Source organism: Kogia breviceps, chromosome 2 (assembly GCF_026419965.1).
Source record: "Kogia breviceps isolate mKogBre1 chromosome 2, mKogBre1 haplotype 1, whole genome shotgun sequence".
NCBI lineage: Eukaryota > Metazoa > Chordata > Mammalia > Artiodactyla > Physeteridae > Kogia > Kogia breviceps.
In genome coordinates, this window is record NC_081311.1 from 26,369,317 (window position 1) to 26,382,651 (window position 13,335).

At 44.8% G+C, this 13,335-nt stretch overlaps 1 protein-coding gene across 2 annotated transcripts in view; it reads right to left on the reverse strand.

Annotated features, from left to right (window-relative positions):
- The window catches only part of WBP1L (WW domain binding protein 1 like), a 58,482-nt gene extending 47,187 nt beyond the window's left edge, over positions 1-11,295 (reverse strand). The window contains exon 1 of one of the 2 annotated variants that reach the window (XM_059054143.2): positions 11,089-11,295. In XM_059054143.2, the coding sequence (XP_058910126.1) occupies positions 11,089-11,178 (90 nt within the window). In that variant the 5' untranslated portion in view covers positions 11,179-11,295. The remainder of the gene's footprint in view (positions 1-11,088) is intronic. The other variant, XM_059054147.2, reaches the window with a different exon arrangement.
- Positions 11,296-13,335: the final 2,040 nt, after the last annotated feature.

Sequence of the window (13,335 nt, forward strand, 5' to 3'; positions counted from 1 at the left end):
AGACAGTATTGACGAGGATGTGGAGAAACTGAAACCCTCAAACATTGCTAGCGGGGATATACAGTGCTGCAGCCACTACGGAAAACAGTCTGGCAGTTCCTCAAAAGTTAAACATAGAGTGACGATATGACCCAGCAATTCTACTTCTAAGGGTATACCCATGAGAATGAAAACATATGTCCACTCAAAAACTGTATATTCACGTTCAAAGCAGCATTATTCATAATAGCCCCAAAGTGGAAAAAGCCCAAATATCCACCAATTGAGGACTAAACGTGTTACGACCATACAAAGGAATATTAATAGGCCATAAAAAGGAATGACAGTGATACATGTTACGACACGGATGAACCCTGAAAACACTACGCTAAGTGAAAGAAGGCACTCACAATATAGCACATGGTCTATGATTCCATTTACATGAAATGTTCATAATGGGCAAATAGAGACAGAAAGCAGATTATTGGTTGCCAGGGACTTGGGGGATGGGGCAGGGAGAGGGGGAATTTGGGGGTGATGGAAACGTTCTGAAATTAGCTAGTGGTGAGGTGGTCCAAACTTGTGAATATACTAGAACCCACTAAACTGTATACTCTAAAAGAGTGAATTTTATGGTATGTGAATTATACCTCAATAAAGCTGTATTACAAAAAAGAGAAAAAAAGCCTCAGAAACCATCCTCACCTCAGAACAGGAAGTACCAAATGGAGGTTGGGGACAGGTGTCAAGAAGCCCCAGGGAGTCCCTCAGCTCGGTACAGTCCACTGTGTGCTGAGGGCAGACAGATCTGCGTGTGGCAGCACTGTGGTCACAATGAACGACGAACCACAACCCCCCACTCTTCCTCACTCAAGAGACTGCAGTGGTGCGTGTTATCAGAATAATAGCATACATCCTAACTTACCTGCCCTAAGAATAAATGATTTCATACATTATTATTAGAAAACAGTTGTTGAAAAAACACCTCTCATTTGATCACCAAGGCTGGTGATATGGAAAGTGACTCAACGTGCATTTTGGACAAGGAGTGAACCAAAATATATTCTTAAATTCCTCCACTGAAAACAAACCTTGGGTCAGTAAGGGAATAAGGAAGTCTTAAAGTTCCCCAGAGCTAAAATAATTAATAACAACAACAAAGGCTAACATCTGCCAAGTAATTACTATGTGGCAAGCACTGCTCTAAGTGCTTTACAAGTATTAACTCAGTTAACCCTCACAAGAACCCTACAGGCTAGGTGCTATTAACCCATTTTACAGATGAGGATACTGAGTTAACTAACTAGTCCAAGGTTATATGGAGGCAGTCTGGCTCCAGAGTCTGCACTCTCAGCAATGCCACTTCCAGGCACCTCTTCTGGGATGACCCACGGAGGGGTGGTAGTTCCTGCATGAAATTAGACTTGTGTACCACACAGCAATTGGCCAACAGCTCCAGGCCATCTGCTTGACATCTTCCAGGGGACCACAAACCACTTCCTTCAGCACATGGGCAGACATTTCTACCCTCCTCTGGCTAGAGGCTCACTGCCCTTGTGTGAATCCTACTCCACAGCAAAGGAAGCAACCAGTTTGCAGACGGGAAGACTGGAAGCTAAGCCAATTAGGGACCTATAGGCTTTTGAGAAAGTAAACTGAAATGTTCCCCAGGTGCCCGTGTTAAGAGTCAGAAGGCACATCTTCAAGGATAAGCAGAGGGTGCAGGTGAAGAAATGATGTTCACACGTGTGTGGGGAAGTGAGCCCTTGCATGCCCTACTGATGGGAATGTGAACTGATAAAGCCGTTTGGGGGAGCAACCTGGCACTATTGGCCCCAAATTCCAAATGTACATACCCTATAATCCCACAGTCCCCAGTTCCACTTCTCGGAATCTAGCAAACTGCAGAAAGAAATAAGTGCAACAATGTTCACTGCAGCACAGCTTGAAATGGCAATACCTTGGACACAATGTATGTTCATTTATGGAGGGATAGTCAAATAAATCACAGGTCTAAAGCAATTACAGGCATTAAAAAAAATCAGAGGCATATATGCAATATGAAAAGAAGTCTACAATATATTAAGGTTTTTAAAAAAGGTGCATGTTATTAAAGTACTACATATAAATTATCTCATTTTTGCTTTAAAAACAAATACAAGAAAATAAAGAACCCTACCCATACCAACAACTTTGTGTATTTTATGTGTGTGGATATAAGTTTATACATAGGAGTTATATTACTATATCTATGAATTTGCAGCCTAAGCAGAAAAACCAAAAATACACAACAAACCACAAACTTTCACTTTTTCCTCTAAGTACTTTTGTATTTCTCTATTATTTACCATTGCTATGAGCGTGTGTTGTTTTTGTGTAATTAAAAACTGATGTGAAAAGGTAAAAGGTACCTCAAAGCCCAAAGAAAAGCAGCAATCGGGTCTAAGAAAGGGATTGGAGAGACAGCCAGATTGGTCCTTATGCGAAATCAGGCCGGTGCAGGTTTTCCGCTCCCAGCTCCCACCCACAGCAACAGCAGCAAGGGGATTTGCATATTTAAAGACAAGGGACTCAAGAAAAAAAAGAACGAAGTACACAGGATGAACTTCTCACACTGTTCGACTCTATATTCAAGTCCCAAAGAGCTACCGTGCTCCAACATCCCAGTGTAGAAAGCCAAATATTAACTTTTTCTCCCAAATAAACCACAAAAGTGTAAATCTGATCAATAAACTAAGCTATGGTGTTTTTCATTGTGTCTGTGTTTGGTTGGGTTTTGATACGATTGGAGTGAAACTGCCAGGTGGAATTTTAGATGAGGAAGATTAACTTTTAAATGGCGAACAAAAAGCAGTATGTACAATTTTGAAAAATACGATTATTTTCTCCATGCATCGCATTTTCTCCATGCACCACGCATGTCTCTGATCTGCAAGAATGTGTAATAAAACAGTGTTACAATGTAAGATCTGTCTTGCTCCATATTTAAAAATCAAAACAGAAACGTTTTGATAACTTCACTCAAGGATCCACAATTCCAAACCACAAATATTCTTGTAACGTCTTACATTCACTCTCATCTCTTCCAAAACAAGTTTAAATTCTTTAAAACACCTAAGATCGTGAATCAAAACTGAGCCGTGGCTCTATGAGGGTGATGACGGCACCAGGAACAGAAGATATACAGCTCATCTGCTTTCCCACAGAAGGAAGTATGGAAAGATGAAAACCAAAAGTAAATAAATCCAGCTATGGGAATGTAGCTGAGTAAGCGAAAGTATCCCCCAAACCCCAAAAACCCCATCCAGGCAAGACTTACAAGTCTGAGAGGATGACCTACTTTAATTCCCACACTGGGAAAGCCCGGAATTGTATCAACAAGCTGCAGAATTCAATAGGATGAGACTTGTTTCCCTTTTCCTTACCTCCCATGTTGCAATGTTCTGGATTTATTTGTATTTCTTTGTTTGTGGTTTCCACATTTGCATGTGGGTTTTGGGCCAGACTTTGCTCCACCTAGTGGAACTTCAAAGGATGGGCCAAAAGGGAGGTGCCCACTGGCAAACCTCAGCCTGTTGTATGCCGCTGAGTGGACAGGTCACCAAGACCCACTGTCGCCATTCCCTGTCAGCCAGTGGCTGCTCTGTCGGTGTAGTAACAGGGGGATCGGTGGCCCCAGCAGGGCCCACAGTTGGGGTGGTAGGGCAAGAAATGAACCCACCTGGTCATTGCTCCACCTGGTCCTGATGGTCCCTCAAACGTCAGTCCAGCAACTTAAGGCAAGAAAGAAAGAGGCCCTCAGGTGTACGGATGGCCAGGCATTCAAAAGGCTGTTGGAATTCTGAATCCAAAGCCATCTAAGTTACCCACAGAGTAGCCAGCTTGTGCCCAGCACCCACAGATGAGGGGTATCCTGGACCTGGAAGAGAGGGCTCTCCTCCAGACACAGCTCTGGTAAGGTCCAGGACCGGCAGCTTCCCTTGTGGCGACCTGAGAACATCTAACAGTTTCTGCAGGCTGAGCGTGTGTGAGAACTAACATTCGTGAGGCCAAAAATGAGAGGACAGCCAAGATCTGGAATGAGGAAAGGGAAAAGTTCTAAGAACATGACTCAGTTCAGATTGGTGGTGGGACCATGGAGGACACAGAAAAGAAAGTGACTGGCTATCAGGCTTTCACTGGGACAAAAACAAACATTCTTAAAGTGAAACCACAAAGGCAGACCAAAGTGAGAGGAAAGGAGGTTTAAGATGGGGTGACTCAGGGAGGCTCACCTGCTTACTGAACCACAGACTAAAAAAATGTGCTTTTGCCAAAACAGTTGATGTTGGCTGACGATGATGAACTGACTGGTAACACATGTCAACAAATCTGAGAGACATCAGGATTCAGGACACTAAAGCTTTAAACTGTCCCACTGGAAATTTGTCGTCAGAGGTTATTTCACACACATCTTTTCATAGGAAGGCTGACCTCAAATCCCATGATACTGGGCAGGAGCTGGTAAGGGGAGAGCAGGTACCACACAAGGGTTTCTCCACCTTGGCGCTGACATTTTGGGGAGGACAATTCTTTGTTGTGGGGAACTACCCTGAGGACATTTTGCAGCACCCCTGGTCTTCATACAACAGATGCCAGTAGTGCTCCTGAGTTATGACAATCAAAAATGTTTCCAGACACTGACAAATGTCCTCAGGCAGGGGCAAAATTGTCTCCAATTGAGAACCACTATTCTACATAGGTTCATCATGAAGAGTTACCTACATAGGTAAAAGATCACAGGGACAAACCTAAACTCAGATATAGAACAGAATCAAGGAAGTCACTTCCAAACTCCCCAAATCTCAGTTTCTGAACCTAGTTTGAGAGCTGACATTAACTTACCAACCATAATGTACTCCTGAGGACCATCAATAAGAATAGCAGTGATAAGTATTATATTTAATAACCATTAAGTATATTCCAAAAGCTTTACATATATATCTTTTCAGGTCCCAACAAACCTATAAAGTACGTGTTACTTTTATTTATTTATTTATTTATTTATTTATTTATTTAGGCTGCATTGGGTCTTCATTGCTGCGTTCAGGCTTTCTCTAGTTGCAGCGAGTGGGGGCTACTCTTTGTTGTGGTGCATCGGGCTTCTCTAGGCAGTGGCTTCTCTTGCTGCGAAGTACGGGTTCTAGGTGTGCGGGCTTCAGTATTTGTGGCATGTGGGCTCTGTAGTTGTGGCTCACCAGCTCTAGAGCACAGGCTCAGTAGTTGTGGTGCACAGGCTCAGTTGCTCCGCGGCATGTGGGATCTTCCCAGACCAGGGCTCGAACTCGTGTCCTCTGCATTGGCAGGTGGATTCTTTTTTCTTTTCTTTTCTTTTTTTTTGTGGTACCCAGGCCTCTCACTGCTGTGGCCTCTCCCGTTGCGGACCACAGGCTCTGGACGTGCAGGCTCAGCGGCCATGGCTCATGGGCCCAGCCGCTCCACGGCATGTGGGATCTTCCCAGACCAGGGCACGAACCCATGTCCCCTGCATTGGCAGGGGGACTCTCAACCACTGCGCCACCAGGGAAGCCCAGCAGGTGGATTCTTAACCACTGCGCCACCAGGGAAGTCCCTAAAGTATATGCTATTATTATTCTCATTTTATAGATGAGGAAACTGAGACACAAAGAGGTTAAAGTAACTTGCTCAAGGATAGTAAGTGGAAGAATCAAGTTTGGAACTCAGGTAATCTGCCTCCAGAGCCCATGACCTCACCACTACATTAGACTATATTCCACCTCCACACTGGAAAACTGTTAGATCTGCATTGTCTAACAGGTAGTCAGTAGTCACATGTAGCTGTTTACTTTAAATTAAAAACTGAATATCATACCACTTTGGAAAACAGTCTGGCAGTTCCTCAAAAGGTTACACATAGAGTTATCATATGACCCAGCAATTCCACCATTAGGTATATATCCAAGAGAAATGAAAACATACATGTCTACACAAAAACTTGTACACACATGTCCATAGCAGCATTATTCACAATAGCCCAAAAGGGAACACAGCTCAAATGTCCATCAACTGATGAATGGATAAATAAAATGTGGTACATTCATGCAACTGAATATTAATCGGCCATAAAAAGGAATGAAATACTGATACATGCGATGATACACAAATACATCAACATGGAAGAATCTTGAAAACATTATGCTAAGTGAAAGAAGCCAGTTACAAAGGACCACATGGTGTATGATTCCATTTATACAGAATGCCCAGAATGGGCAAATCCAAAGAGACAGAAAGTAGATTAGCGATTGTAGGTCCTGGGGGAGGAGGGGGTGTAATGTGGAAGGGCTGCTAATGGCTATGGGATTTCTTTGTGGGGTGATGAAAATGTTCTAAAACTAGATAGTGGTGATGGTCACACAACCCTCTGACTCACTAAAAAACATTTTCTGTACACTTTAAGAGGATGAATCTTTTGGCATGTGAATTATAACTCAATAAAGTTGATACAAAAAATTAAATGCCATTAAAAATTCACTTCTGGGACTTCCCTGGTGGTCCAGTGGTTAAGAATCTGCCTTCCAATGCAGGGGACGTGGGTTCAATCCCTGGTCAGGGAAGTACGATCCCACATGCCAAGGGGCTACTACTGAGCCCACACACCACAACTAGAGAGAAGCCCACGTGCAGCAAGGAAGAGCCCAGCACCGCAACAAAAGATCCTGCATGTTGCAATAAGACCTGATGCAGCCAAAAATTAATTAATTAATTAATTTAAAATTCAGTTCCTTAGTTATCCTAGCCACATTTCAAGGACTCAATAGCCACATGTAGCTACGTGGCTACAAAATGGACAGCACAGATACAGATGATTTCCAACATCACAGAAAGCTCTACTGTCAGCAGTAGAATTTCGACAAGTGGATAAAAGCCCCCCTTATAGTCTAATTTCAGCTCACCTTTCAAGTCTCAAGCTATTCTCACAGTCCTCTGCACACCCACAGGCAAAGCTTCCACCACAGACTATGTGCCACTTCCAAAAGCTCCATTTTCACTCTTTCATGCCGGCATAAACTTTCCCCCTTCCTGGTCCACAGACATCTTACTTATCCTTATCAACCTTGAAAGCCCTGTCCAAATGCCTCTCCCTCTATGAAACATTCCCTAAATCCCCACCTTCCCCCAGCCCTAGCTGCACCGTCCTTTGCTTGCACTTCCATTACAGCATTGATCCCTCCAGATTACATATCAGTGTATATTATCTGTCTTTCCCACAGGATTATTAGCTCCTTGAGGACAGGGATTCTGCTACTTGTTTGAGGGTTCCCAGTGCCTAGGAATAATAATAGCCTGCTGCAAAGAATGAACATTTTGGTAAATGTTTATTGGATTCTACTCAAAGGATTTACGGCAACTCAGGTGTTAACTTCAGACAATTGCTCACTTTGGTGTATAAAACAGGCTAAGAAAGTGAAATAAAGAGGGTAAGAATCTGAAAGTCTCACATCCCACTATTCTACAAGGAATGAGGGTGGTCGCACTGAAATGCCGTATTTAGGAAAGAAGAGCGGAGCAGGGCTTCTGGACTGAAAACTGGGGCAATGGAGGTGAGTAAAGGTGGGGCGGAAGGGGTATACTACTGGAGTGTGTGGGGGGAAGAAAACATATCATGAACCAGGGCCCCCTTCCAACTCAAAGTTTTAAGCATGGAAGAGGAAGGGCAAGGACTGCATCTCTACAGATTTGCGCCCAGCCCATCGGCTGGATCACTTTATTGAAAAAGACATTTCTCCTAAAACTCTCTTTAAATACTACAGTCAGATTTTTCTCGTTGAATCTAACCAACAAAAGAAAGAGAGAAACTCCGCATATCTCCATCATAATTTAACTGGAAGAGACAAATGCCAAGGCCTTACTGTTTGGAGACTCTATTGCTTTTTTATTCTTTATGGATTCAAGGAATCACATCTGAGTTGCAATGACCTATAGGAGAAATTAAGTCTAAGTTCCTAATCACAGAATGGAGTTAAACTGATGAACTTATTTGGGCCAGGACGGCAAGAAATGACTGTTCCAGTGCACAGCTGGAACCAGGGAAAGCAAGCTGCCTAATATCATATATTTGATATTAAATGCATGTGTAAAAAAAAGATTGTATTATGAAAAAGAATACATGTATATACATACAAATACACATATATACAAAACTGAATCACTTTGCTGTACACCAGAAATTAACACATTGTAAATTAACTATATTTTAATTTTTAAAAGAAGACTGTACTGGGGCTTCCCTGGTGGCGCAGTGGTTGAGAATCCGCTTGCCGATGCAGGGGACACGGGTTCATGCCCCGGTCCGGGAAGATCCCACATGCTGCAGAGCGGCTGGGCCCACGAGCCATGGCCACTGAGCCTGTGCGTCCGGAGCCTGTGCTCCGCAACGGGAGAGGACACAACAGTGAGAGGCCCGCGTACCATCAAAAAAAAAAAAAAAAAGACTGTACTTGATAGAGACATTTCAAGGGAAAAAAATGCAGTGAGGTACCCATACAATTTTCAATACAGAAGGAGTACAGAGAGTCCTCAATTCGGAGCTAGCTAGAAGCCACTTGTTGAAACAGAGAGTGAGAACCTGAAGTACATCCTAAGCCAAAATAGTCTCTAAATGTTTTTTTCTTCACTGATTTCTGCAAGCCAAATATCAACAAAAACCAAAACAAAACAAAAACTAAATTGACTAAATCGTGGTGGATTCAGAGTTAATAATTATAGAGTAACTTCCATTCCAAAGGTTAAAATTCAAAACACAATTCTCACTATAGATACTGAGAACTCGGCGAGAGAAAGACACAGGCTATGAGATGGGGTTAGGAGTGTTAGGGGGAAGGGGGTCAGAAGAAGAGAGCCTACTCATTTCATAAACTTTCACTTCTCTGCAGAAACTGTAACCACATAATAGCTGCTGGCCAGTGCTAGCATCCATTCAAATGGAACAAAGTACAAAAGCCACCCTGTGCCCCAAGTGCCAGAGAAATGATAACAGAATGGTTTGTGATCCACAAGCTGCAATTAGGGCATGACACTGAAGATCCCCTCCCAAACCTTCTCTCCACGTCCCAGGCTTCCATGACCTGGGAAGGAATCTCCACTGTCCATCCTTCTTCCTGCTAAAGAAATGGATCTGGTTCCCACCTGATGCCAACCACTGCTCTCCAATGGGGAGATGTAGTCCACAGGCCCAGGGCACCCACCTCAAAAGGCTCCAAAGCTTGCACCGTTCCTAAATCAACCCCCTAGCAATGTTAATTACTGGTTATTGGAAACAGCCTTTAAAGATACTTACAGAAAGGTGCAGGTCCAAAAGAAAAGCAAGTTTGTTCTATATTTTGTTCTCTCAACATCTATATCTCTTAGCTTTGTAACTTTTCTAATAAAGGAAATTTATTTCTCTTGCCACTTCATGATTTTAACTGAGAAAACAAAGAACCCCAACAAAGCCTAAAACAGAAGAGCCCCAGCCCTAGAAGAAGGAATGTACTGGGACAGAAAGTGAGCTCTATTCCTCTCACATGTTATTTCCAATATACATAAATATATTCTTTGGGAAAAGCAGATACGTCCACAGATAAATGAACAAACAAATTATGAAACACAACGGAGTATTATTCAGCCATAAAAAGGAATGAATTACATGCTACAACATGGATAAACCTTGAAAACATTATGCTAAGAGAGAGACGCCAGATACAAAAGGTTAAAAAAAAAAAAAAAGCCAGATACAAAAGGTACTGTAAGATGCCGTTTATATGAAATATACTGAATAGATAAATCCATAAACATGTAAAGCAGACTGGTGGTTGCCAAGGGCTGGGGGAAGGGGGAACAGGGAGGAACTGCTTGTGCAGGGTTTTCTCCCCAGGTGATAAATGTTTTGGAATTAGATAGAGGCAGTGGTTGCTCAATATTGCAAATGCACTAAACATCACTGAATTGTTCACTTTAAAATGGTTAAAAGGTTTTAAACAGTTTATGTTATATAAAGTTCATCTCACTTTAAAAATTAATGTTTTAAATAGAGGATACTAATGGGCATAACATGATGCTCATAAACTCCTAGGAAAAAAGGTTAGGCTTTTTGCTGGCATTCTGCTTCTACTCTTGACCACAACACAAAGTTCAAGTGCTAAGCTGTATAGTCTGCCATCTTGCTCTGTGCGTGTGTGTATATGCCCTTCTGAAAAGACACAGAAGAGAACAGAAACTGAAGAAAATAGAATGGTAAAGCCTTGCCAAATGCAAAGAAGGGAAGGAGGGGTGATTCCCCCTACTGCACCCCACCCAACCTGGCGCCAGGAGCAACGCTCCCATTTGGGTTTCGAAATGCCAGCCGGCGCTAAAATCAGCACAAGCCACTTAGCAAGAAAAACTGGGGTGCTCCATTTGTTGCCCGTATTGGCATCAGCACCATCCTTTGCTCAAAACCCGGAGCTGGCCCAGATCAGCATCAGTGACCGGCTCCCCAGTCCAGCCAGCGTGATAGTAAGAGCTTGTTACAGCTCAAGTGTGCCCTGATGATGAGAGGTCCCAGTCTACTTCATCTCACTTGCCTTCCAAGAGTCCTGCCTCCAACACCAGTAAAAATGGGGCCAAGTGGCCCCTAGAACTTTCCCAGGTCCAGCTTGAAATAGATATCCTCTCAGCCAGCCCCTCCTCCCTCTCAGGCCCGCTCAATAACCCACGTACCCCTACCCGCACAGACATACACGCGGCATCGCTGCCTTGGAGACCTGTTCCACTGGAGGACACGAATGCGCCCCACATGACCCCGCTTGCGCCACTAGCCAGTCACAGTCATCCCAGCCCACCTGACCTAACTGCCGTCTCAAAGGCCCCTCACTCGCTTGGCACCATGCCTCTGCCACCTCCGTGATACCAAAACCGTCACAGGTGTCCCTCAGCTAAACACCGACGCTCCCTTGGATCCTGTCCGCTCCAGGCACGGGTGCCCCTCTCGGGACCCCTCAACTCTTGGCAAGAACATTCCTTCAGCCCCCTCCAGCCAGGCCTCGACGCCCCCCAGGCCCCAGCCTGGCCCGGACACCCCCTCCCCCTTACCTGCGGGGGTTCAGCCCTGGCTGACAGGGGGCTGGGCAGCGCCTGGAGGAGCAGGAGCGCCATGCCACCCAGGAGCCTTCTCCTCTCCATCCCCCTCCTGCTCCTGCTCCTCCGCCACGGCGCCGCCACCTCCCTCCTCCTCCTCCCTCTCCTCCTCTTCCCTCTTCTTCCTTCTTCCCTTCTTTTCCTGTTTCACTCTCCCCTCCCGCTTCCGGCTCCGCTCCACCCCGCCCCAGCCCAAACGCCCGCCCAGACACTTGGATGGTTCTCCAGTTCCAGCGCTTCATTGGCCCTTGCCCTTCGTCCACTGGTCAAAACAGCTGTCAATCAAATCGAAGTCCCGCCCCCTCATGAAGACGGAAAACCGGAGAAATCCAGCCAATGGAAAGTAGGAGGAAGCCGGGCCATCTTGAGTGCTACGAGGCGGCGTAAATGCGTCCCGCTGCGCAGAGAGTGGCGGAAGTAACTCTGATCAGGGGCGGGGCCACCCAAAACTTGAGTTGAAAAGTCTAATTCTGGTGCCACCATCTTGAATGTGGCGGAAGTACTAGGTTTCCACAGTTTAGCAAAGAAAAAGAAAGGGGTATGGTAATTCCAAGGAGTGTTGGAAAATAAGTTACTTTTATAAAGTAACCTGGCACTCTTAAAAAAGACAACTGCAGAGACTTCCCTGGTGGTCCAGTGGTTAAGACTCCACGCTGCCAATGCAGGGGGCTCCGTTTGATCCCTGGTCAGGGATATAGGATCCCACGTCCTGTGTGGGTGGCACGGCCAAAAAGTAAAAAGGAAAAACAAAAAAGACAACTGCAATCTAAAAAGCTTTTGATGTCTTCTGTCTTTAAGCACAGCCCCAGTACCAGAGTCCCTCTCTTGCTCTCAAACTGCTCAGGCAGTATCTTCGGTCAATTTGAGTTCCTATGAGATAGTGTCTTTACCTGAGGCACAGTGCTTTGTCACCCCAAGTCCGAGGGATGAAATTCTACTGACTCTTCCTCAGAAATAGCTCTGAAATCCACCCCCACTGCTTCAATCCATGTTCTCATTTTCTGGCTAAATACAAACGGTCTCCCTGCTGTCCTGCCAGTTGCTAATTCTTCCCTCTTGAATTTCTCTCGTCACAGCAGGGGTCTTCTACCACCTAAAACCAAATATTATCGTCTCAGGGCTTCCCCTCTCAAAATACTTCAACTACCTACAGGATTTATTGTCCAAACTTATCAATATGGTGGTCCTTTCTGTGTCCTCATCCCTGCTTTTTTTTTTTTTTTTGCGGTATGCGGGCCTCTCACTGCTGCGGCCTCTCCCGCTGCGGGGCACAGGCTCGGGACGCGCAGGCTCAGCGGCCATGGCCCACGGGCCCAGCCGCTCCGCGGCATGCGGGATCCCCCCGGACCGGGGCACAAACCCGCGTCCCCAGCATTGGCAGGCGGACTCTCAACCACTGCGCCACCAGGGAAGCCCATCCCTGCATTTTTTTTTCACACCTGCATATTTCTTTATCTCACCTACTGCCACTACGTATCCCACACATTCTGCTCACACCCAACAGTTAAGAGATCCCCAATGAACTGTGCTATACGATACATTTAACTTCATTTACACATTACACATACAGTTTCCCGTTTAAAATTCCTAGTTCTCATCCCCTGGTTTCTTCTTCTGAATTCACATAACACTTGCAACACAGTGTATCTAATCTATAATTTCTGCCTGCCTGACCCCTCAGACTAAATTTTTAGCTTTTTGTATGGCACACCAGGTCTTATTCATTTTTTAAACAAATCCCTACACCCTGTACATGGCCCGTGAGCTCAATCAATATTGGGAAAATAAACGAACAGATGAAGACCAGCAGCAGAAAAGCCAGCTGCCTGTAGCTGCCAATTTCCCCTCAAAAACCTGACAAAGCATTTTAGAGCGGAGCCCGGTCTAGCCCATAGCTGAGCCCAAAGAAGGTTTGTTCTTGGCTTAAATGGTGGCAAAGTGGGAAACAGGTAGAGTGAAAAAAATCGGTTCTGCCTCTGTCTTGATCCTGCTTTCCCAAGTGCTGCACAGGGTGACAAGTATTTTTGCCAGTCTTAAATTTCTTAGAATTTCATCCATTCCACAATCAAGCTCCCTAGGGGAGAATAAAAGATTGAGTACTAGGCAGGAGCCACATTATTTTCTTAGCACAGGGTCTCAATCCCAGCCTCAAGGAGTTGTAAGTCCTCCATATAAAAGCCAGGTATCACAGATAGCCAAAAA